This window comes from Garra rufa, chromosome 8 (genome assembly GCF_049309525.1).
Source record: "Garra rufa chromosome 8, GarRuf1.0, whole genome shotgun sequence".
Classification (NCBI taxonomy): Eukaryota; Metazoa; Chordata; class Actinopteri; order Cypriniformes; family Cyprinidae; genus Garra; species Garra rufa.
In genome coordinates, this window is record NC_133368.1 from 16983797 (window position 1) to 17009649 (window position 25853).

At 38.4% G+C, this 25853-nt stretch overlaps 2 protein-coding genes across 2 annotated transcripts; one reads left to right on the top strand and one right to left on the bottom strand.

The window, feature by feature from the left end:
* The first annotated feature begins 7297 nt into the window (after positions 1 to 7297).
* Positions 7298 to 9953, top strand: dlx1a (distal-less homeobox 1a). The gene is made up of 3 exons (XM_073846085.1): positions 7298 to 7943; positions 8194 to 8393; positions 8620 to 9953. The coding sequence occupies exons 1-3, from the start codon at positions 7631 to 7633 to the stop codon at positions 8863 to 8865; spliced, it is 759 nt and encodes a 252-aa protein (XP_073702186.1). The 5' UTR covers positions 7298 to 7630; the 3' UTR covers positions 8866 to 9953.
* A 4960-nt stretch (positions 9954 to 14913) lies between these two features.
* dlx2a (distal-less homeobox 2a) lies at positions 14914 to 17250 on the bottom strand. Its single transcript, XM_073846096.1, has 3 exons — positions 16780 to 17250; positions 16287 to 16471; positions 14914 to 15989 (listed from the first exon to the last, which is right to left on the bottom strand). The coding sequence occupies exons 1-3, from the start codon at positions 17108 to 17110 to the stop codon at positions 15672 to 15674; spliced, it is 834 nt and encodes a 277-aa protein (XP_073702197.1). The 5' UTR covers positions 17111 to 17250; the 3' UTR covers positions 14914 to 15671.
* Positions 17251 to 25853: the final 8603 nt, after the last annotated feature.

Consider the following 25853-nt stretch of genomic DNA (forward strand, 5'->3'; position numbering starts at 1 on the left):
CATTTTAATGCATTTCAGAGTTCTTCTCTAGGTACGAGATGATGGACGGAGGAACCTTATATTTGCGAACACCCAGGGTTTAATGCACTCAGCGCCGCTCGCCGCCTTGTCTTCCACCCAACAAAACATGTTCCGTGGAATAAAAGAAAAAGCAAAGCACAAAATTATTCTCCCTGCCTTCTATCAAGCTCCTGCATTCAGCAGCGCGTCTGAAGGGCGCGTCAGTCCGCCTGCCTCTCTCAGAGAGGTAATTATCCTTTTTCCTGTCACAGGGCTCCAAATGATCTCTAACCACTGGGGAGCTTTTTTAGGGGCTCAGCTTTGTCAATAGGAAGTCGAAAGAGCTTTAATTTTCAGACAGCTGCACACGTACTTTCATCTCGGCATTATTCCCCTATAGCGGTCATCTATCCGAACACGGGCGCGCGCGAGAGCTCCTTTTGTTTGTGACGTGGGGCCGCGCGCGTGTGTACGGCCTCCCCGCATTAACATATTTATTTATAGACTTACACTTTTCTTACAGTCATTTTTGTGTAACAATTTTCACACTCGACATTGTCTGTGTAATTTCCCTTTCAGTGTCTCTCTGTTTTCTCCTCTCTTTCCTTCCCTTTCAGAAAGAGCCATGAATGGATGGAAAATTATCACAATTACTCACATAATTGAGCCGTCTTTGTGGCAAGTGCAGCTCGAGGAGCCCTTTTTCCATCAGCCAAAATGGTTTCATTATAGGGGTTTTCATATTCCCTGACACAGGGCACCGAGGGGGGAGGCGGGCGGCGAGGGGCTGAGGAGCGCTGTAGTGCGCGGAGAAGTCGCTGGGGGAGAAGGGTGGATCATTAAGGTCACAGTGGGGATAATTATCTTGACTATGGAAAGAGCATCCAGCACCTTTTTCCTCTTCCCCACCACAAAAGCACCGTCCCTGGCCTTTCGGCACAAAGAACTTTGAAATAAATGGAGCTTCCACCTACAACTTATTCACAAAGAGAGGGAGACTTGTATCAACATGACAATTTTCCATTATTAAGACTAATGGCGGGCTGCCTTAGGAGATCAAGGGGAGAGGGGAACGTGTTCAGGTGTGCTGGAGTACTGACCTCTCCCCCGTCTTTGTTTGGGACTTAACTCCGAACAAAACCCCAAAGGGGATGGATGGATGGAGAACGCGGCTCTCCAGCCGCCCGCTGCCCCCTCCGCCGCGCCTCATTATTTCATTACAGAATTTGCATGTTTCCCGTCTTTGTGGGGCCATTAATTGAACAATGGCAAGTACATTTGCAACGCTGTAATCAAACCTTGTTTCAATATGCAAAAGGGAGCAACCTAAATAAAGCAATGCTACACACGACGCAGGCAGGCGCGTGTTGATCACGCAGCTGTTTGAAATCATCCACAGGCAGGGTCCAAATGGTTCTGTTTTGCCAGGCTATGACTTTTATTGATTTTAATTTGCTGCTTAGTTTGAAGATTTGATGACTGCCTGTCTCGAGCCTGCAGACACAACAAGCACAAATACCACGAGTGACAATTCCACGGTCATTTCTTTTCCTCCTTGTCGATGCATTAAGTAACCGTCTATTGGGGCGGATTTTTCTATTTCTCCCCGTAGCACCTAACTCAGGTAATTGGTCATTTTTGGAGGGCAATTTTGGGCCAGGTGGGGGGATGCTGGGCAGACTGTTCTGACCCCTGCTGCTGTCGTAATGATGGAGGTTGTTGGCTCGCCTCTCTCGGGCGCGCCGTGCGGTCTCCGCTCACCCTCACCTGCGGCCCAGGTGAGTGATGGGTGTAGATTAGCAGGTAGCGGAAGATTCCGAGCTGATCCCATCCAATCGCCCACAAAACCGCTGCTGAATCACAGCCGTGCAGTGTTTTGATAATCGTGTGACACGCACACCTGTCATTTGCTGCTAGATTTCATATTTTAGGGAATGAACGGTCTTTCAAAGGCCCCGTGATCTTTCGCTAAATGAAGCCTGCTCGGAAAACCGTAATGATGGGTGGATTCAACACAGCAGTTTATTTATTTATTTCAGCAAACATGACATCAAAATGATTAGAACGTTTGCATAATATCATGTGCTGTAATAAATATATCACAGCGTTATTATAATGTAATATTATAGCCTACCGTCAATAAAATAATACATTACAGGAAAAGAGCAGAGACCTCATGTGATAATGTGTGCACTTCTCTCTGCAGGTGAGAACCACTGGCCAGCTCTGCAGACGTTTTTGTTTGTATGTTCTCCCAAAGCAACAAGAGGCGATGAGACCCATCAACTGAAGCTGGAAAAAAATCAGGAAATTAACTGTGAGGAAAGGAAAGAAAATAATTGAAATGAATCCATGATCTCATGCATACAGTATGCAAACATAAACTGCATTGTTTTAAACAGAGAGGTGAAATACCTAAAGTTCCCCACATTTAAAATTAATTTCAAAACAGCTGATTCTAATCTGAGGAGTTATTTTTAGAGATTTATTATGGTTAAGGGCACAAAATGCTAAAGAGTTTGCATAAAGTAATCTTTTTTTTTCTGAAACTAAGTGAAACTGAAAAATAACCTGCATTTCTATCCAAAGAACCGGGGTTGTGCATTTATTATTTACAAATTGTTTTAAGTCACATGCAGTTCCGAAAAATAAAGAACATGAGTGATTAAATTGTGTTTAAGTCTGTCAAAAAAAACGTCTTGTTCTCTGTCTTTGGCGTTCTGTTGGAAACAAAACGTTACAAACCCAGCAACTGCATTATTTTAACATCACACTTAACGGTTCCACACTGATTGACACAGTAATCTGTGGTTACACCTCAGAGTGTCCTCTCTCACACACACACATGTTGCTCTCAGTCTCAACAAATACTCTCACAGTGTCTCTTTGTCCATTGGAATTCAGTGGAGCAGCAAATTGAAGGTGCTGCCTGCTTAAAACCCTCCAAGAGAGACCCAGAAAAACCACAGCTGTTTTATCACCAGGATTGATCAGATACTCTGAAATTGGATCATTACGTCTGATCGAATCTGGCGCCGTGTGTCTTTGCTGCTGCTAGGCAAGCACAGGGGTGAATTCATATGAGCGGGTGTGTGGCGCTTTGTAAATAAGCTGTAATTGTAAATCCCTGGGTAAATACTGGACCAATATACATCCTCAAACACAGAGCACGGACGTATTCGGTTGAGATGTCAGTGTTAATGCTGTCTTAATAACATTTTAAACAGCTCCACTTAAACCTGATTTGCTCAGTCCAAATATGTGGTGGAGGAAAAGGGTTTTCTACACTGTCATTTTCAGTGTGAATATGTGTGTGTGTTTTACTAATATGATAATGGGATCATATTCCATTTCACAAGTGCTCTGTCTCTTTAATTTGAAATACCCCTCTATCATAATGTAGGGTCTGTCAGCAGGATGCACTTTCACATGAGACAAGCACATGAAGTGTAGATTGAATTAGAGCTCATGTATTACACTACAACTTATTTTTGTCGTAACTTATCTACTTGCAAAGCACACCAAATGGCAGGTTTGATAGCTAATGTAAACAAACTGAGTTCACATTTTCATCTAGTAAACAACTACGTGGATCTGAATTGACTAAAAATGTGCTTGACCTTTTTTAGGCCTCTGGAAACCAGAACATAAAGCACATGAGTGTTATGAACAGATACTAACACAAAGGCACTGTGCTCTTCTGACAATAAATTATATCCAGTCACATACACTTTTAAAAATAAAGACTCTTTGTTGGCATTGATGATTTTATGAAGAACTTTGAACATGCATGGAACCTTTCAATTTTTATAGTGGGAAAAAGGTTCTTTAGATTTTTAAAATGTTCTTCAAAATGGTTCTTTTAAGAACTTCTCACTGAAAGGTTCTTTGGGGAACCAAAAATGGTTCTTCTGTGAACCATCCCTTTGGAGCTTTTATTTATAAGTGTATTCTAATATTTTATCACACTACATCTATGAAACTCTATGAATTTCATTGTGATTGATTCTCAGTTCCACTGCGATGTTGTCTTAGAATCTGTTAACAATTTTTTAAATAATTAGACATCTGTCCGGACTTGGGGTTTGGTTCTCAGCAGCACTTTATCAACAGGACATCTCATGGGTCACACTAACCAGAGAGCTGGTAGGAGAGCTTCATATTGAAACAATTAAAAAAGAATCCCGTGCCACCAAAAACAGAAACTAATCAGGGACTGCTCCGGACGCAAATTCGGAAGTCCCTTTACAGTTCAGAATCAGACCCTGCCGAAAGGACAGATGAGGCCATAAACCCAATTGTCTCTATTTGAAGCAGTTTGTCAGCTCATGTCTGTATCTGAAGCACACACACACACACACACACACACACACACACACACACACACACTGAGTGGGCCTGAACTGGTGTGGTGCACTAAATCAGGGCAGCATAGCAGGTGTTTGACTCTCATTCTTGATGATCCTCTTCTCTGGAAAGTGCTCTAACTCGTCATCTCACATGCTGCTTTATTTGAGTTGCGTCTAAACAGAAAACTGCTGTGGTATCATCCTGACACGGTGGGCAATTGGACTGTGCTGTATAATTATTATGGGACTGACCACATGGATAGTAAGATGTTCTGTGATGTCAATATTTTATTTAATAGAGACGTTTTTTGTTGTCCTTTTAACTTTAAATAAAACCACTGCTGAAAATGGTCCATAGTTGGTTTTTAAAGTAGTAAGTCTAGCAGAATCTTTTGGTGCTAAATAGATGTATTATTATTATATTAAATTATATAATAAAAAGGGAGCCTAGTGCAGGAGAGAAAATCAATTCAGTAAAGCAAACATATTGACTATTAATATATTTAAATAATTTGAAAGAGATTCCTTTTTAGAGTTTTATTAATAAACCATTTTACTGGTTTTGTTGTCTTTACATTAGATCTGGAAATATAATTGATTTTTAATGTATTATTTTGGCTTACACTCAAATGTTACACAAAATTTTCAGTAATAGGCTACTACTAGTACTTCCACTACTAGCTACTAAAAATAAATGTAATTGCGTTATTATAAACGATTTATAATATTAGAGCAAGTACACGTTTGGGAATATGTGTAGTTATCGAGTTTGTCGGTAAATTTGCTGTCCTTATTCCATATAACACTTACATATGTGTAAGGCTATCTCATAAATTCAAATTAATAGAAGACAATAAACACGTGTAACTCTTTCATTTTGTTCTGAATGGTGATAATTGTCGGCTGTAATACTGTCATTATTTTCGCTATTGATGAAGGATCCCCGAGGTAGATTGCGAATGTCATTTGAAATACAAATTGCTTTGAATTGGACAATTTTGAGGATGGTGGATATCTAACAGGTATTTGTCAAATGTGGTCGTCAGTCCATATCATCTGGGCATCGTGTTGGTGCAAGTGGCATTTTTGTCCAATATTCTGGAGTTTTTCTCATTCGGGGTTTTTCTGATTTCACTGTATTTTATTATGACGGAATGTAAGTGAACACATGTGGAGATTATGATCATTTCGAGAAAGACTGGGGAAAAAGACAACCGCAGAGACTGAGAAAGAGAGATAGAAATGAGAGGAGGATGTGGAGGTGTGATCCGTGTTCAACTAGGAGTCGCACACAAACGGTACGACCAGTCTCATTCTCTACTGATTCTTGTGAAAATGGGCATTTTATTTTTCTCTTCACGTTTTATGGCTTTTTAGTTATCTTGAAAACGGATATATCTTCAGCACGCATTGTTATCTAATATCTAAACAAAACGTTTGCTTGAATTGCTGTCGTTTTGCTCATAAAGCTGTCACGAAACATGTTTCTGAAAAGCTACACATGGGAAAATGTTACAGTCGGTTAGCGTTATTTCTGTCTGTACATGCGTTACCGTTTATAATTTTACACTAATATTTTAATGTCACAGTTATCCAAACCGTATCTAAATGCTGTTTCAAAAGGTTTGACAGATTATAAGTGTGTAACATTATTTAAATATTGAAATTTGTAAGGGGAAAATAAGGCCCATGTTCAGTTTAATGGCAGGCAGGTCTAGATAACTGTATGGGGGTCAAATCTTAATTAATTATCAATCAAAATGATTAATTTAAATACAATTACATTATTTTTAACTTTGGTTATTTTTAATTTTGCTTCCTTAACGTCGGGTACAAAGTTAGGCTATTAATTATACAACCATGAGAATTTTTTTGAAAAGGCAATTTTAACGGCTCATTGAGTCAATAAATATACTTTTGAGTTTATCTAAACTGGAATTATGCTTTATTGTTTTGATAATAGCTGTGTTAGAATACAGTGTAAACCTATAAATGTGCGTAGTAAACGTGCATATATGTTGCCTTAGATGTGTTATTTGTTGATTTGTTTTCATTTATTTACCGTTTCCGGCCTGCCACATGTGGATAAATTGCACTTAAGGTTCACATCTAAAAACTGAAATCTGCCGACTATTTTTATAATAACCGTACAATATAAACCAAAACACTACAACGTCAACCAAACACAGATCTGAAAGGAATACACCAAATAACAGGAGCTGTTATCAACACCGACCTGTTTCTCTGATCCTTAAGCGCAATAATTCAACCCACGCACGCGCGAGTGAGGTGGATCTGCACAACACTGCAAGTGTTAAATACACAGCTAATTATGCGTATGAAAATTAAACAACAGTGTTATGCTAATTTAGCTGGTTTCAGCTGTGTCTTCAAGCACTCGAGACTAGCATTTTAACCAAATGAATCATCAAAGTAATTCGTCTTTGCTTGGAGACACACATTTATACCTGTACTTAATCATATTTGTTAGGTGTTAAATGCTTTGTTCACGAAGCCGTGACCAGCAGAAAATTCAAGAGCATGCTAAATTTGTTTGTTAATCGTTTTTTTTATGTCATATAATTTAGTTTATTATTGTGACTTATTTATATTAAATTTGTACTTAAATAATAACTTATAAATTAAAGTAATAAATAAATAGTAATAATAAAAATAATAATAATAATGGGTTTATTATTATTATGCACTGATCATGTGAAAAACGACTGAAATAACGTATTTGTTCAGTTATGTTAATGATTCGTTTTAATGTGTAGTGTTAAATGTTAATTAACATTGCTTAAAACCAAATATTTAAAAAAAATACCAAAACCAAATAGCAAAATGATGATATTTAACATTTTATTTTTGTGGTTAGGCAGGAAGGTGTTTCAGCCCTCCACACGCACGGCCTATGCGTCTCGGTCCATTCCCTAAATTTCGACATTAGCATTGCACAATAGAGTCACAGGTTGGTCTTATTTCTTGAGTTTATCAGGTCCGTCGGACCCGACCCTTGGATTACCAATCCGCGTCGCTCTTGGAGGGAGTGGACCAATCAGAGAGCACCTTGGATAAATATTCATGATTCCCTGATTCAAACCTTTGAGCGAGTTTGTGTGGATCCACAGCATCGTACCTAGACTTTTCACAGAGACAAACTACATTTTCTTATGAATGGGAAGTGAAAAAATCAGTTGAGCTTAAATTGGGATCCATCCTTCACTCAGATCATAGAAGAAAACAAAAAAGCAGGGAGAGAGAGAGAGAGAGCGAGAGACATGACCATGTCTACAATACCAGAGAGTCTAAACAGCCCAGTCTCAGGAAAGAACGTGTTCATGGAATTTGGGCCACCAAGTCAGCAAATGTCGCCTTCATCTATGACCCACGGACATTATTCAATGCACTGTTTACACTCCTCCGGACACCCGCAGCACGACAGCGCATACAGCCCGGCTCCGTCCTTCCCCAGATCTCTGCCTTATCCATACGTCAACTCGGTCGGTAGCCATTCCTCCAGCCCGTACCTCAGCACCGTGCAGACTTACCCAAACAACTCGGCTTTGGCGCAGACGAGATTGGAGGACCCAGGTAAGAAATACTGCTTGTCTTTGGTCTTCGCTGGTCGTTGCGTTTGTCGGCACACTGCGAGAATGTTGGACTGGAGTAGCCCAGATGTGCTGTTATTAGGCTTGGTAATTATTTATTGCGTAATGCTATAAACAATGTATGCAATTAAGGCTAATTATACCTAAAGTGCCGCCTGTAAAACTTGCACAGTGATGTGAGCCGCACTGCATGAACAGTCGGTGAGACAGTTTCTTTTCTTTCTCCCTCCCAGCACCAGAGACAGAGAAAAACACCGTGGTGGAAGGAGGAGAGGTTCGTTTCAACGGGAAAGGCAAAAAGATCCGCAAGCCCCGGACCATCTACTCCAGTCTCCAGCTGCAGGCTCTGAACAGGAGGTTCCAGCAAACTCAATATCTGGCTCTGCCGGAGAGAGCCGAGCTAGCCGCTTCGCTGGGGCTCACGCAAACACAGGCATGTGCTCAACTTTTGCGCGTTTTCAAGAAATGTTAAAAATTTTAAATGTTTTATTTTTCGCATTTTCCTTTTGAAATCCCTATATAACACGGGCCTGTAATCAAGGGTTTGAGGGATATGTTTGGTTGATGATGACGTTCCTTTATTTAAGGAGAATTCAATTAACGGGATTGGATAACGATGTTGTCGCTTGCTCTGACTTGACTTGCCTTTCTTTTTCTAGGTGAAGATCTGGTTTCAGAATAAACGCTCCAAGTTTAAGAAGCTGATGAAGCAAGGCGGAGGAACAATAGACACAAATGCTTTGGCTAACGGGCGCGGACTGTCCACCGGATCTCCATCCGTAGCGCCCGTCTGGAACTCAACAGCCAGCGTCAAAACATCCACACCGACCTCGTATATTCCCAGTTACACCTCATGGTATCCCACAGCACACCAGGACACTATGCAGCAGCCACAACTCATGTGAACTAGGACTGCTGAAACAACCCCGCCCCTCTATCCACCAATGGCCCAGTTCAGGGGACCCGACACAGGCCAGTCACTCTGCGGCCTTACACACACACTGGCCCTCCGCAGCCCAGACCAGACGTGATCCGGAGACACTCTCAAAAAGACACCTGCTGACACGAGCGTGGACTGAACGAGGGTCGTCTGCACCGGAGAGGAAACAAGTCTCTTTTTGAATTGAAGGGAATGCCGGGAAAGTGGGTCAAATCAAAGCTGCTACTCTCCCCCTTTCCGTGACTTTTTTTGTTGTGTATAAAAAAAATCATGAAACTGTACCTAGTCAGAAATGTATTTCATTTTCTTCAAATTTGTAATTCTCCGTATTAAATTTGGAATTACCGGCTTGTCCATCCACAACAAAGTGCTGGTTTACGGGCTGTGAGAGCGACACGAACATCACACCGAACTGCGCTTTTTTTTCCCAAAAGCTCATGCGAAACGTCGGGCTCGTACAGTGGCTTCGCCACGGCGCAGTGAATGTGTAAAAACTGGGATAAATCACACCGTGAGCAAGTATGAACGTCTCAAGATTTTCCCCATTTTAAAGGGAACACAGAAATCTTTAAACAAAGTTATTTTGTATGTATGGCGTTTTGTGTTTATTTAAATATAACTTATTTAGAATTTTGTTTTTTATCTGTTTGTATGCTTTATTTAAAATACATGTTCTTTAAATTATGATGTGAGGCTGCACTATAAAATAGAAACACTTCCCTCGGATTTGAACCCAATTTGTAAAGTCGAGTGTTTTTTGGATCCTACAAAGAGAAGCAGAGTGCAGATAAACGCGTCTATCATCACCGTTAGATGGGAAGTGTTGACAGCTCTAATGTACAGAAATAGTCGTTTTCGTTGTGTGCTGAATAATTTGTGCAAAAGGATCTAAACATGATTGTGTTGATTAAATTCATGTGTCTTTCCGTTTCACATTGAAAAATAGTTTTATAGCTTATACCGGTCACATTAATTTATTGTTTTTGTTTCATGGAGTCTTGTATAATGTGTAAACTCGAACAGTAAAAATCTGCTATGAAAGAAGTTACAAAATGTCATCGCAACGTTTATTGCTTTGCCAAAAATGAATGAAACTCAGGTAACTGATGACACAATACAATGAACCAATGCAAAAAAGTTGTTTTGTAAAATAAATAGGCCTATCTCAATATTTAGCCAACTTGTTTTAATATCTAAACGTATTTGTTGTCTACATATACCGCGCTTTACAAGCGTAATAAAAAAAATTGTCATTAACAAGTGTATTTAGCGATTCGAGCCCATACAGATATTAAATTAGCATAAATCTTTATACTTGCTTTAATATTTATACCATTTGTGTCTTTTTTTAATGACACCTCTAGCTTTTCATTGCAATCTGAACCACCGATTAATCTTGCGGTGGTTTCTGTAACACAGTAATTCCTCCGACAATAAGGGCACTTGTTTCTTTTCACTTTCGTTTAGCCGCTATAAGCTCTTTTCTGCTCTTGTGTGGTTGCTTTTGTAGGCCGTGTGTTAAGTGAATAATCGGGCAGGTGCCGCTCATAGAGGGGCAGATGAAGAAAGACTGGGGCTGGGAGGGGGGCAAATGCGGATAGGTAAAGAATGACATGTTCAAAGTGTCTTTTGTTTGGGGCTGATGGTTTAACTGCGCATTTTAAGAAAATTCTAATGCCGATAGATGCCGTCAAGCAATAATACGAAGGATATTTCCTGTAGTGTCCAGTTAGCGTTTGTTCTTTCGTGGATAAATTCGTTCGATTCGAACCAATTTCTTTGATCGTTTAATTTACTTAATTTAATTTCGTTACTATTATTATTATTTGTATTACTGATTAAATGAAGAATGATAAAATGTAGGGTCAAAATTAAATTTGAACAATTAAATTTGAATACATCTGCATCCTAAAATGTATTTAAAGAGAGACTAAGATATTAGATATACTATGAATTCATTTGACCTTGCATCTGCTGTTTGAGCACTGAGTAGGTGCTGGGGGTGCAGCAATTATTGTGACAAATTTGGACATTCTTCATGTGTGGTCTTTAAAAATGGCCTGGTCAAAGCAGGAAATGGCCTTGCGCGCTCTGATCACAAGCTCAGTGCTCCAGCAGTTCTCTCCGACTTCATTAATAATACTTCAGATTAAAACATTTATATTAAAATAATATATTTAATAATAATAATAATAATAATAATAATAATAATTATTATTATTATTATTATTGTTATTATTATTATTATCGGTTTAAACAATATAGAATTATTATTCTTTACCGTGGTATCAGGTCATAGATCACAATGTTTATTAATTCGTCTTATGTTTTTGATGCTGTGTATATTTTATTGGCTTCCAGAATAAATTGGATTCATCTGTTTATTCTTCTCTCGGGGGTTTCCAGCCGTCTAGCTAATTTTCAGAATACGAATAAATAACATATATTTTCTCGCTGAACATTTGTTAAAAATTGGCTAATACTGATATGAATCAATGCAATAGCTTGTAGCGCAGATCTGACGAGCGTTACAAAAATACAAATGTAAAATATGTCTTTTTTTTTCTAAAAATATTCCAAACACAACTCTTGGGAAGGAATAAAAGAAGAAGCCGTGTTGTTCTGTCTCTTTCTCCGACATGCAGCTGTGGAGCAGAGAGGGTCAGCGTTATTTCACTCTATTCTCCTCTTGATTACGCGCCGGGCCCATCAAACCAGACATAATTACAGTCATTCCCTCCTTACTTATTCTAATGCAGCTTCCCATCTACGGGATAATTATGAGCAATTTTTTTCGCACGTGGAATCTTTTGTTAACAAAAGAGATAGCGCACTGAAAGAAAATTTGCTGTGCGATGGGGGAAAAAGAAAAGGAAAAAAAGAGAGTGAAATAGGTGCGCAGCGGTAGTTATAAGTAAGGCTGGCAAATTGCTTGCAGGTGTATACCGAGAGATTTGTCAATGGGAAGAGGGATCAAAATGAGCAAAAGCACAATGTCGGAGTGATGAAGGCAGAGGTGAAATTATAGAACAAGGGCTGCTTTATTTTCGACTGGATTCTATAGACAAACTATCTCGCAATTTCAGACAGCTTTATTAATGAGCTAGACCGTGTTAGTCTGATTTAAAGCAGCAAATGGTGTACTATATTTTGTTTTCTCCACGTAGCAGAATAAGATTTTCCAGCGTTTTTAGCCGCCAAATTCGTTCAAATTAACTAATAGTCTTATCAGCTTAGTGACGACGTTTTTACTGTCACTTTTTGAAGAATTCTACGGCGATATTTATGTCTTAAATGCTCCAGTACCGCTACAGAACACAATTCCAAAATACAATTTTGCTCAGAGGCTTCAGATGCAAAGCACGCATTTCAAACCACTCCGTTTCACTTATTATAATACCTCATAATAACGTGTGCAAATCTTCCAAAAATTATAATAAAATATGTGTAAAATGAATGCGCATCCTTCTTACCTTAATCTGCAATAAACGAGAACACAAAGATTGGCAGATCGTCTATAGTAGCTATAAGGTGCCTATCAGTCTTGAGAGAAGAAGCAGAAGAATATGAAAAGAGCATCCAGCAGTCATGGCATAGGTTCGGCTCTTTGGGTCCCAAAATCTGCCTCCTCTAGTTGGGCTCAGAGCTGACAGACGCTCTCTGAGCAGGAATGAAAAATCCTGCTTTATTTTCCCTCTTTATAGCTGATGGAAAAAATTGCTGATTATTAGCATAAATGTTTACTCCTCATTACGCTGATGACATTGTGCACTCGAGATCTTGGTAATCTTTGGGAAAATTATGAGTAATTTTTAAAAATTTAAAGCAGCAGTTACCATGCAATTCAGGCTAATTTTGCGTAGGCTCCAAACGGATATAATTATCGCGGAGTCAAGATGTTATGCTAAAAACTATGCATTGATATTACCATTTATTATGTACATACAACTTTGACAATGTTGATGCTTGAAATAGCTGGAAATTGTCTTGCGCAAAAATTACAGTCCATATTAGGACATCTAAAATTGCGAAGAATTATATAGTAATTGCAGGCTTTCAGATCGGGGAGCCAGAATGCTCAACTGGAGCAATTGTGGATAAAATTACAGATCAGAGTATAAATTAGGGATGGGGTATGGCATTTTTCAAGTTGTCTACAGGATTCCGGAAGTGTCTAAAACCACATCATTGCTAATCTTTCAGAGAGAAAGGCACGCAGAGCATGTGCTTGCAGACAGCTCCAATACAATTTTACATTCGTTTGCATTTGCAAGGTGTGACACTTGTCCGCGTTGAACCACCTGAGTTGAGAGACCTAATCAATGTTAACACGGACTATGGCCATTTTTGCCAGATACACCGAGACAGCAAAAATACAGGCTGACAGCAACGGCGCAAAACCCGCTGGTGCATGTGGTTAAGCGTCTGGCTTGTTCTGCGTTTGGAATATGGGTTAACATGATCTGGTTTGGTCGGAGGGCTGGTGCGCTGCACTTGAAGTGATATTTCATTGTTTTTGATCGCGTTAAACCTTCCCAATAGCTTGTCTCAAGGGACGGACGGCGTGAGTAAACTGTTCTGTATTAACAGCGCGTTACTCAGGCCTTTGCAGAAAGGCGCTCGAAAGGAAGCCGACCGCTATTGGTTAAACATGGCATTCCCGTTTCCTGTCGTGTTTATACTGTTGAACGGATAAAGTCTGGATCTTGTGGATCTCCGCGGGGCACATTTCAATGCGGGCGTAGTCTCAGCCCGGGGCGACACCATAACATCTTGTAATGTGGCAATCACTGACAGGATACATCCTCATTACATCCGTCTGCTTTATAGCGTTTGAACCCTCAAATAAACAGATTCGTGTAACACGAAAAGCAACCCGTGTTAGTCATATTATTTCAAAAATAACAACGCATCTTAAGCCACATGTAGGGCATGCATTTATTTTTTAATTTGAGAAGTGAACTAGCTGTGACACTTGTCATACATAATTAACAATAGGCCTGCAGTGTAATAAATACGTTCATGGTTATGTTTTAATAACGTTTAAAATAACATCTTCGTTTACTTGATTTTACGAGTTTACAATTATCAGTAATTCAATTCAAATTAAAAAAACACAAAGCTGTTGCTTTGACAAAACGTTGATTGTATTTGAGTAATTAAAACGTTTAGTTTTAGTTGGTTATTTGTTTGTTTGTTTGAAGTGATGCATTAAATGTGCATGCATCAGTTTCATCTTGGCAAATTACTCATATTCCTCTGTACGGAATTCGGCATTTTATTTTCTACTAAGCCTCTAAACAAATAAACAAGTTTTCCTTTGTTACATGGCGTGGAAAATTAAATGTAGGCTACACGGCAGTCAAGTCCCTGTTACAAAGGCCTTGTATTGTGCGTGGGTTGGTGGAAGTTGTGAGAAATGTTTCCACGTTGTTTAGCTCGGGGCATTTGTGAGCCTGCCTTTTTGGCTGCGCTGACTTCATAAAACGTCTGGAGCGCAGAGCTCTGACTCCAGAGAGTCTGAACCCAGCCGAAAGCCTTCATGCTGGGGCGTGTTTGCGCGCTCATTCCCAGCCCGAGGCTCTGTAGCGCGTCTCGCTTCTGTCGGGCTCCACGAGGGTTTGGTTTATAAGTTTTATGTATCCGAAAATTAGTAAATATAGTCAGACCATCTACATATAGTGAATTTAAAAAAGAATGGTGTTTGTGCTATTTTCGAACCCGAAAACAAAGTTGCATAAACTCTCTTGACCTACTTATTACAGAGTAAGCTAGACACACCTGTCACGTTAGTCAACAAAAGGTACATTTGAGGGTTTTGTGGGAAACATTTACAAGACGTTGCATCGCGTCTCCAGCCAGACTTATTAAAGACTAGAGACTCAACTGGCGCCAAAGCAAAAAGAAGAAGGCGTGGAGAGAAAAGCGAAAAAAATAAAGCCCATACCAACAATGAACTAAAGAGAGAGAGAAAAATTACATTCGAAATCCCCAATGAATGGATACATAAAAATGCATTCACATGAAAGGTTTTATTTAAATAAGTTTGAATCATTATAGTGGCAGAAATGTTCATTCGGTTTTCAAAATAAATAGCCTAAAACAAAGTACTCCAGAGAAAATATCCTTTTACATGTGAACATGACATTAGGACAATCAGTAGCTTGTAAGTGTTTTTCATTAGTGTTTTGTCCATATTATTTAAAACAGTGAGAACCCTATATGATATCCTATACGAATGACAACATTATTAAATAGACGCGGTGGAGCACACGTACAGAGACGGACACTAGATTTCCAACTTACCTTACGCACTAAATATAAAACGAACAAAAATTCTAAGAAATGAAAGACAGGCGCATGAAACACATTTACGGTGAAGTTATTTTCAAAAGGCACCAAACAGCTTCAGGTTGTGCTACATGTGCTCTTACACCCTGCTGCAATATTCACTCCATTAATGTCCACATGAGTTCTCTAGGCTTTGGATAATAGTAGTTCGCTGAACAACTGGTTTAAATCCATTGATGTACCACCCACAGAACAAAATAAATAAATACAAAAATAATTGTATATGTTTGATTCTTTAGTGTCTGCTTGTTGACGACATTGCATGAAAAGAAACAGTGTTACGCCCAAAACGCACTGGCAATGATCAACGTGGCAAAGGTGATGAGGTCTCACCAATCTCATACTGGAAAACAGGCCTAAAAGTCATTTGATGCGAGTTCACAAATTCAATTCCCCAGTTTTTGTTTGGAGTCTGTCGAGTCAAAATATGGTCCCGGCGCTAATAGTCGCGTTGTGATGATGTGGTGGCTGTAGATGGCTCGCAGAGTTCGTGGATGAGTACCAGGGGTAGTTTGTCAGAAATGAAGGGGTAGTCGTGTTCGGGGGGCTGCTGCTCTGGGACAAACCCGAGTTAACAGTGTTCATTCTCTGGCTGTGCGCGAAGTCCCAGGCCGCGCTGAGAGGCGGCGAATGGTGAGGTGGAGACTCACTGGAGGCCACATGCTGCTCGGGTGGGATTTCTCCACTTTTCCACAACTTCTTGAACTTCGAACGACGATTCTGGAACCAGATTTTTACCTGAAAGCACGACAACAACTCAGTATCTCAAGCAAAATTATACACGTAATAGAACAACACTGCTGTATATCGCAATACAAAATAAGAACTGTTTAATATTACCTCTGTGTATGGGACAATAAATAAAAAATGTGTTCACTGTTTGTGTTATAAAAATTAAAGGACAGGAATGAGGTGCATATTATTATTAAGTACGTCAGAAATTAAATTAGCAATTTACTGTATTAAACAAAAACATTATTAAGCCGTATTTATTGACTGGTGTTTCATTCAGTTTGAGAAAGCATCTATCCGTACCTGTGTTTGCGTAAGGCCCAGAGATGCGGCTAGTTCAGCTCTCTCCGGCAAGGCCAGATACTGAGTCTTCTGAAACCTCCTCTGCAGGGCCGCCAGCTGGAAACTCGAGTAAATAGTGCGAGGTTTTCTGACTTTCTTTGGTTTTCCATTTACCATTCGGATTTCAGGTTCACTTTCCTCTTTTTCTGGGAGAGAAAACAAACAAACGTAGTTGTAAGAACGCCTGAAAGAACTGAGTTGTCGGAAACGAATCTTCTAAAATAAAACCTTGATGCTATACAATAATAAAACCAATATTTTAGGTTTCAGATATTATATACTACTATTATTATTATCCACAATAGCATGCGCGGTTAAATAATGATTCGTGCATTGCAATAATCGTTCGTCGCAGTTGCTATGATTATGCAAACGCAGCAGGCCAACATTACCATTTTAATATCAATTTTGACCATAAGTTATAAAGCAAATAGAGCAAGACAGAGATATTTACCAGCATCTGCAGGAGTTGGTGAGGAGCAGGAACCGTACGTGCCGTAGGGGCCAAACGCGTTGCCGAAGCCCAGTTCATAAGATTTGGTGTTGTACTGGACGCTGTTCATGCTGTTGTTCTGGTACTGGTAAGAGCTGATCTGGCCGTATGGAGAGCCAGCGCATTGATCGGCCTGCTGGTTATTATTATAGTAGCTGCTGTCGGTAGCGGTGGAGACCGGAAGAGTCGGTGATTCCTGGGATTTGTGCAGACTGTGGTAACTGCTGGAGGTAATCTGGTTTGAATGCATATCTGTACTGAGGCTGTCAAAAACTCCAGTCATGTTTTTCATCACGCAAAAATACTTAGATGCAAGTCCAACGAATGAGCAAACCCATAAAAACTCTTCTAAAGCGCAAAACTAAATACGTTTCTGAGTTATGTTGCATTCCACTATGGAAGAATACAAACGCAGACGCGACGCAAAGCAGAACTGTGATTGTCTGTCAGCAGAGATGCGGGAGGACGGACATTTATCGCGCGTCACGGGGGAGGATGAACTTGTGCGAGTGAAGCAGCCAATGAATGCAGGATACACACAGCTCTTATATGCATGCTCATGAAATGTGTGCATCCTACATGGTGATGGTACTGCAATACTCCGTGCTACATAAAAGCACACTTTATAGCTTTTCCTTATTCTGAAAATTCGTATAACTTTTGTTGGTTTATTATTAAACCTTTTAACCAAAACGCACAGTTGACTGCGTTTTAATTAGCTACGCTTCAGGAGCTTTTACAGATGATAAGCTACCTTTAACGCGCAGAACTAGGTAATTGCTGGATGCCTAAAAAGCAAATACAATGGAAGCGCACACTTTGCAATGTTTCTTCTTAAAATAGAGAGATGATTTTAACCCAACAATTAGACTTTTGGCTTCAGATTTGTTTAGGTCTTAAACAACACCAAGGAACAGTTCTTTTCTGCATGGCATCGTGGCCTGCTGCGACACCTGTCGGTGAAAATACCACATTTTCACATGTGGATTACAAATAAAGTATCTTATTTCAGTCAAACACTTTTTTTTACATTGATTCAGAATATCCTGCTAAATAAAGTGTCCAGCTAATGTAGCAGTAGTAGAATAATATGTGACCCTGGACCACAAAACCAGTCATAAAGGTCAATTTTATGAAATTGAGATTTACACCAACTGAAAACTGAATAAATAAGCTTTTCATTGATAAATGTTAGGATAGGACAACATTTGGCTGAGATATAGCTATTTGAAAATCTGGAATCTAAGGGTGCAAAAATATCTAAATATTGAGAAAATCGCCTTTAAATTTGTTCAAATGTAGTTCTTAGCAATGCATATTACTAATCAAAAATTAAGTTTTGATGTACCTACGGTAGGAAATTTACAATATATCTTAATGAAACATGATCTTTACTTAATATCCTAATGATTTTGGCATAAGAGGAAAATCGACCATTTTGACCCATACAATGTATTTTTGGCTATTCTACAAATATACCCGTGCTATAAGACTGGTTTTGTGGTCTAGGGTCCCATATATTCTGTCCCTCATCCTCCAGTTTACAACAATGTTAACTTTCGCTGAGTAGTTTGTGTGGATAACCAAATAAAAACCTTAAATAAATAAATAGAAACGGTGTCGTTTTGTTGCGGAAACTGTAGAAATGTGAGAGTAAATAGAATTGTTAATTGTGCTTTGTACTTTTAAGCTGCTTAATGTGCTTTGCATGCTGATAAAAAATAGAGGTATTTGTAAATATCGGTTATCTTCATTCGCTTCTACCTTTCTTGCTTCTCTTCCGCACCCCAGTGCTGTGTCATCGTTATCACTTTAGGAAGGAAAGAGCAGGGCAGTAAGGGCACAGCTTGATTGGTGAATGTCCCTGAATTGCAGCTTCCACCTCCCGAGGCTGTTGCGCACTGCGCAGTACTGTCAACACGGTGAACCTCGTTATTGGCCAACTCAATATCCTCCTTATTTGCAGGATCACTCAAGGCCTCAGACTGCTGTGCAATCGTTGCCTCCATGTCTCCTCTGACCCTGGAAGCGAGCGCTTCTTCCCATATGAAAAAAATACTTAACAGCAAACGAAGTATTGTGCAAGCATTGTGTAAGTTACATTGTTCTGAAATAAATAAATAAATTAATTAATATAATATTTTATTGTGGGGGTTTAATAATTCCAACTATAAGTAAACCTTACAGTACCGACTATGTTATCCTACCTTAATCTCCATGTTGCATGTGCCATTAATTTTACAAGTAATTATTTTATATAGCACATTTAATACATACTGAATATTTCTTAAACATCAAAAAAAAATAAAAAAATAATAATAATAATAATAATAATAATAATTCCTAAGCCTAACCCTAAGTAACTAAAAAAGTAAAGGCCTAAATAAAATGACAATTGAAATATCAAATATGTCCAATAATCAGTATTGTCTCTTTGCTATCCGATGGGACACAATATGCATTGATTTGATATAAATCCGGTTACCGGTTCCATAAGTTAATGTTAGTTAATGTACTAACGTGAACAAACAATGAACAATAAATTTATTACAGTATTTATTCATCTTTGTTAATGTGAAAATACGGTCGTTCATTGTTAGTTCATATTAATTCACGGTGTATTAATTAATGTTAATAAGCAGAACTTTTGATTTTAATAATGCATTAGTGCTGTTATGTTAACTAAAGTAAACTAATGTTAACTAATGAACTGTATTGTAATGTTTCCATAAATCACTTTTAACCAGTTTAGTCAACAGATAAGAGTCTAAATTCTCTTTGAAAGCCGATGTGAGCTACTTTTAACGACTATTCCACCAAGCTGATGCTATTTTTGAGATCTGAATCACCTTGCATTATTGCTTAGCCTACATCTGACTTACTCATGACACAGCAACAGATTGCCAAAGGTCATTCTAATAGCAACAGCACCTCTACAGACACTGCATGGTATCACATCCAGTGAATTCTATGGCTTATGAATATTAATTAGGTTACACGAAGTTCGCCCAGAAAGCTTGCTTGATTGGTTGAAAGGCAGACCTTGGTATAGAGGTGATAGTCAGACTCAGCTACGGAATTAGGCTATCAGATACTCCCTCTATTGCACAGGCTAAGCTCATTAATACAGTTAGGCAACTTAGTGCTTGGACGTTTCTGGACGTTTAATTAAAATTGAGAAACGTACTTGAACACTTGCAGCAGTTACAGCAGTGAGTCAGCAGGTGGCTCTGCTCTCCGCGCAATGAAAGCGTCTTTTTGCCATTTGTAGGCCAACAGTTTGCACAATTTCGAATTTCTGTCTACATAGCCTAATATGCATAAGTATAAGCTAAATATTATTTAATGTTCGATTAAATGTGTTAAGAATTGTTAAACTTAATGTTTTGTGTATTATTTCAATATTTTGTATGATATTACTCTATGTAACTGCACAATAGTCGTTCAAAGAAGAATGGATATAACAACAACAATAATTCCGTTCACAAGAATATGAATATATGAAAATCTGGTTTACAGTGAAGCACTTATTGGCAATAAATAGGGCCATAAAATCCTTACTGTTTCAAACCTATAACCACAAGAGAGACACAATGTGATCACAAGATTTATTGTGATGAAATCACTTAGTAACCTTTTGTTTGTAAAGCTATATCCAAATATCTAACTCTGTTTAACCCTATAACCAGGAAAGCAATGATTAGAACATTTAGAGCTCCAATAATACCTACGTTTTAAGAGATAAATTAAAGTGCTTTTATAAAACTATAAGATTGACATATCTGCCTCTAAATAAATAAATAAAAATGGCTGGCATTTCATTCACTTCCATTGTAAATGCTCACTATAACCTAAAAACAGTGATGAGTCAAAATGATTTTTAGGTAATCAATACCATGCCAGAAATGCTGTCAACTGAGCTGAATTTGTAATTGAAACCCATAATATTCCTAAATGTATGTTTGCTCACACGGATGGATTGGGGTCATGTTCTGCTAAATAGCAAGCACTTTTTCTGGTTTAATCCAGTCTGCTAATATCTTATGCTGTGTTTGCAAGGACCTTTCAGTTAGTTGCTCAAGTTATGTCTAAAAGCCTAAAATTGTCTGTGATGTCACTTTTGACTCATATCTGAGCACGTGTCTTTTCTGAAACGCTGAGGTCAGCATCTGTATAAGCAAGGATAAAAACTGGAAATGAGCCAGTGGTTTGATATATGTTTTCTCACAAGGTGATATCAGCATAAACAGCAGTGTAGGTGTGGTATCTGTTGACTTTCTCAAGATGGATGTTTATTTGCTTGTTTGTAATGAAGAAGATCCAGGAATGTGATTGAGTTTCAGTAAGAGATTCTATTTTTAATACACAAGGAGGAAGTAGATGCATTAGTATAGACTTTTCAACTCTGCAGGCTGAAAACACTGTAAAAATATCCTGTTAAATTTATGGTAAAAATACAGCAACTGTTATTTGCCAGTATTATGGGATGGCATGTAACCATATTTTTAGAAATTATATAATGTATATATACCAGTATATATGCTCTTTTTTCACAGCAAATTGTATGATAATTCATAGTTTTTACTTGCAAACCCCATAAAGTTTTACAGAAAATTGCATATATAGGTGCATCTCAATAAATTAAAATGTAATGGAAAAGTTCATTTATTTCAGTAATTCAACTCAGATTGTGAAACTCATGTATTAAATCAATTTAATGCACACAGACTGAAGTAGTTTAAGTCTTTAGTTCTTTTAATTGTGATGATTTGGCTCACATAACCCACCAATTCACTCAACAAATTAGAATATGGTGACATGCCAATCAGCTAATCAACTCAAAATAGCCTGCAAAGGTTTCCTGAATCTTTAAAAAAGATTTCTCAGTTTGGTTCACTATAGGCTACACAATCATGGGGAAGACTGCTGATCTGACAGTTGTCCAGAAGACAATCATTGACACCCTTCACAAGGAGAGTAAGCCACAAACATTCATTGCCAAAGAAAGGCTGGTCACAGAGTGCTGTATCCAAGCATGTTAACAGAAAATTGAGTGGAAGGAAAAATGTTCAAGAAAAAGATGCACAACCAACCGAGAGAACCGCAGCCTTGAGAGGCTTGTCAAGCAAAATCGATTCAAGAATTTGGGTGAACTTCACAAGGAATGGACTGAGTCTGGGGTCAAGACATCAAGAGCCACCACACACAGACGTGTCAAGGTATTTGGCTACAGTTGTCATCTTCCTCTTGTTAACCCTCTCTTGAACCACAGACAACGTCAGAGGCGTCTTACCTGGGCTAAGGAGAAGGATGAACTGGACTGTTGCCCAGTGGTCCAAAGTCCTCTTTTCAGATGAGAGCAAGTTTTGTATTTCATTTGGAAATCAAGGTCCTAGAGTCTGGAGGAAGGGTGGAGAAGCTCATAGCCCAAGTTGTTTGAAGTCCAGTGTTAAGTTTCCACAGTCTGTGATGATTTGGGGTGCAATGTCATCTGCTGGTGTTGGTCCACTGTGTTTTTTGAAAACCAAAGTCACTGCACCCATTTACCAGGAAATCTTTACAGCAATTCATGCTTCCTTCTGCTGACCAGCTTTTTAAAGATGCTGATTTCATTTTCCAGCAGGATTTGGCACCTGCACACACTGCCAAAAAGACTAAAAGTTGGTTAAATGACCATGGTGTTGTGTGCTTGACTGGCCAGCAAACCCACCAGACCAGAACCCCATAGAGAATATATGGGGTATTGTCAAGAGGAAAATGAGAAACAAGAGACCAACAAATGCAGATGAGCTGAAGGCCACTGTCAAAGAAACCTGGGCTTTCCATACCACCTCAGCAGTGCCACAGACTGATCACCTCCATGCCACGCTGAATTGAGGCAGTAATTAAAGCAAAAGGAGCCCCTACCAAGTATTGAGTACATACACAGTATGAACATACTTTCCAGAAGGACAACAATTCACTAAAAATTTTTTTTTTTTTTTTTTTAATTGGACTTATGAAGTATTCTAATTTGTTGAGATGAATGAGTGAATTGATGGGTTTTGGTTAAATATAAGCCAAATCATCACAGTTAAAAGAACCAAAGACTTAAACTATTTCAGTCTTTTCAGCATTGAATTTATTTAATACACAAGTTTCACAATTTGATTTGAATTACTGAAATAAATGAATTTTTCCATGACATTCTAATTTATTGAGATGCACCTGTACGAAGGCAACTCATAGTCAATCATTTAACATATTTTAACTGTTGCATTTACTACATTACTTTCTGTAAAAAGTACACACAATGTATTTTATTTACTTATTTAAGCATTATGATGACGTGGTCATTCTGTAGTCATTATTGTTTAAATCTTTAGCTATTACAGTTTTAACAGAGATGTGCAACTGACGCACACACTAACATGTTTGCAATTTAAACTGGTTGACAGTTGTTAGCAGGGTTGAGATGTAGTCACCAAATACTCAGCTGCTAACGAAATCATCATATTCATGTATGTATAGCAAATGTGTAACAGGAACTTGTTTTGATAGTGTTTTCACAGGCTGGTGGCCCTTAACTGTGGTTAATGGGTATTTTCCAGGTGAGAATCTCAGTCTTTGTAGTTCCTGAACTTATGATATGTTTAGGAAGTTTAACAAGTTGCGAAATTAGAACAAACCATTAACAAAGAGACATAGTACTATGTTCAGAGGCTGTGGATAGATGGCATGTGTGATGAGTAAATATTCAAACAGAGGTTTGTGAGGTGAGCCTTTCATATACAGAGAGGAGGTGGTTCCTCAGAATCAATTCCATGACACAACATGCTTACTTTAGATGAGTGTATCTATAAAAGCATACAGGTAACAATTCATGGGATATACCTATGTATTGTTTTAATATCAATCCGTGCAGCTGAGAGGTTTGCCATGCACATAACAGATTTGTTAGATCTGTTGCATCAGACAGTGCAGGCCAGCTGACACATTGTTCAATCAGATGCAAATAACAAGATGAGGCAGGGAGCAGGTGACATACCGGCTGATGTCAATGCTCTGTAGCTGTGTGTATTTATGGTTGAGTTAGCAGAGTATTATCGCTTAAATCATGCTGTCATAATAAAATTGACACTTTCTGTGTTGCATTATGGTCTTAGGACTATTCATGCTGATTCCACACAAGTTCGGTGTCTTTCCAAAGCAGATCATTCACAGTCGTCTGAGGATTTCGGACGCTGCTGGTTTTTAAAAGTTAGCAAAATTACAAAAATATTTGTTTTTATTTTTAATTTTCAGTCCTAGTATGATGTGAAAGGATTCAGAGAAACAAACATGTGACTAATGATGACAAATAATGGTGCTGGTCTCTTCATCAGGACACCAAGGTGGTTACAACTATGCTCAAATTCATCTGCAAATGGACTGACTTCATCATAAATGTTTTATCAATCACAAAAAGCTCATGAATTTTTTAGCACACTACACTAACAGCACTTATTGTAGTGTTTTCTAAATTTCTCAGAATTTGATGTGTCTTTTAGGGAGTTATTAGTTTGAAAAGACAGAAGAGACAGATAAGAATGAGATTGGACTCTGCTATTTGTGATTTCATTGTAGCCACAACAATGAAGAACAGTGACCTCTTTCTCTATTCACAACCCCCTTCAGCTCAAGAAACACAGACGACACAGATACCACTGCAGTCATCGTATGACACTCTTTCAGACTTAAAGGTGTGCTGACACCTAAAACAGTTGCAAGCAAATTGCTAATACTGTTTTGAAAACATATTACCTCTTTTTTGTCCTTCATTGTGTTTTTTTTTTTTTTATTTCATTACAGTAATGTAAAATCTTGTCTCATAGCAACTGGGTAATTCCCAAGAATGTCGACTTTCTGATTTTGTTAAAAGCTTGAGTTCAGTTCTGATTTCTCATTTTTTTTTTACTTTAGATTTCTCTTTCAACTTTATGAATCAAGCAAAACCTTTAACACCATTCAGCTCTTTCTGTTATTTAGTTCTGCTTTTCAATTAGTGTCATAGTTACTCATTGGTTGATTGATAACTCTCATCTGTCTCTTCACTGTTTAGTTACTCATCTTCTGTGTGTGTAAATTTTTCAGGTTCTGGTTCTGGTTTACATATCATTTACATATAATACTATGTACTTACATCAGAAATAAGTACAATGTACTTATTGTGTTCATATTGTATTGCAAAACACTTTTATTACTATTAAGGTGTGATACGGGTAAGGTTAAGGACAGGTTTGGGGGTATAGGCAGGTTCGAGGATGGGTTAAGGTATAAGGGATGGGTCAACAGTGTAATTATGAATGTAATTACAGAAATTAATTACAGATGTAATTACATGCAGGTATTTAATTTCAAGGGGTCATCGGATGCCCATTTTCCACAAGTTCGTATGATTCTTTAGGGTCTTAATGAAAAGTCTATAATACACATTGGTTAAAAATTCTCAATAGTAGTGTAAAAAAAACTCCCTTTTACCATGTCAAAATCAGCTCTGCAAAAATTCAATTCATTTTATTGCATGGTCCTTTATATGCAAATGAGCTCGGCTCACCCCGCCCCTCTCTGCCTGGGATGATGAGCCGTAATGTTTACTTACTTTAGCCGCATTTAGCTGCATTAAGCCATATTTAGTAGTGAAACTTGCCAACAAGCACATTATTTAGAAAGGCCATTTGCAAAGATGCATAAAAATCTCTTATACTCACTTCTGCTGTGGGTGAAGCTGCATGACGAATGATTCACATGAACATAGATGCATATGTATTTTGGGAAAGTAACATTAATCTTCTGCATCTTCAGGGGCTCAGATGTCGGGAGTAAATGACAACTGCTACGTTCATTATAACATCAACAACAGAACACCTCAATCACTTAATCTGAGACATTCTTGTCTTCTCCTGCACCTGAGTCGCACAATGGCGATCAGAGTCGGACTGTTTCAGCTGGTCTAAGGTAAGGCACTCATGTCAATCAACTATTACAGGAGCAGCCTCTGTCTGTGTGTCGTCACA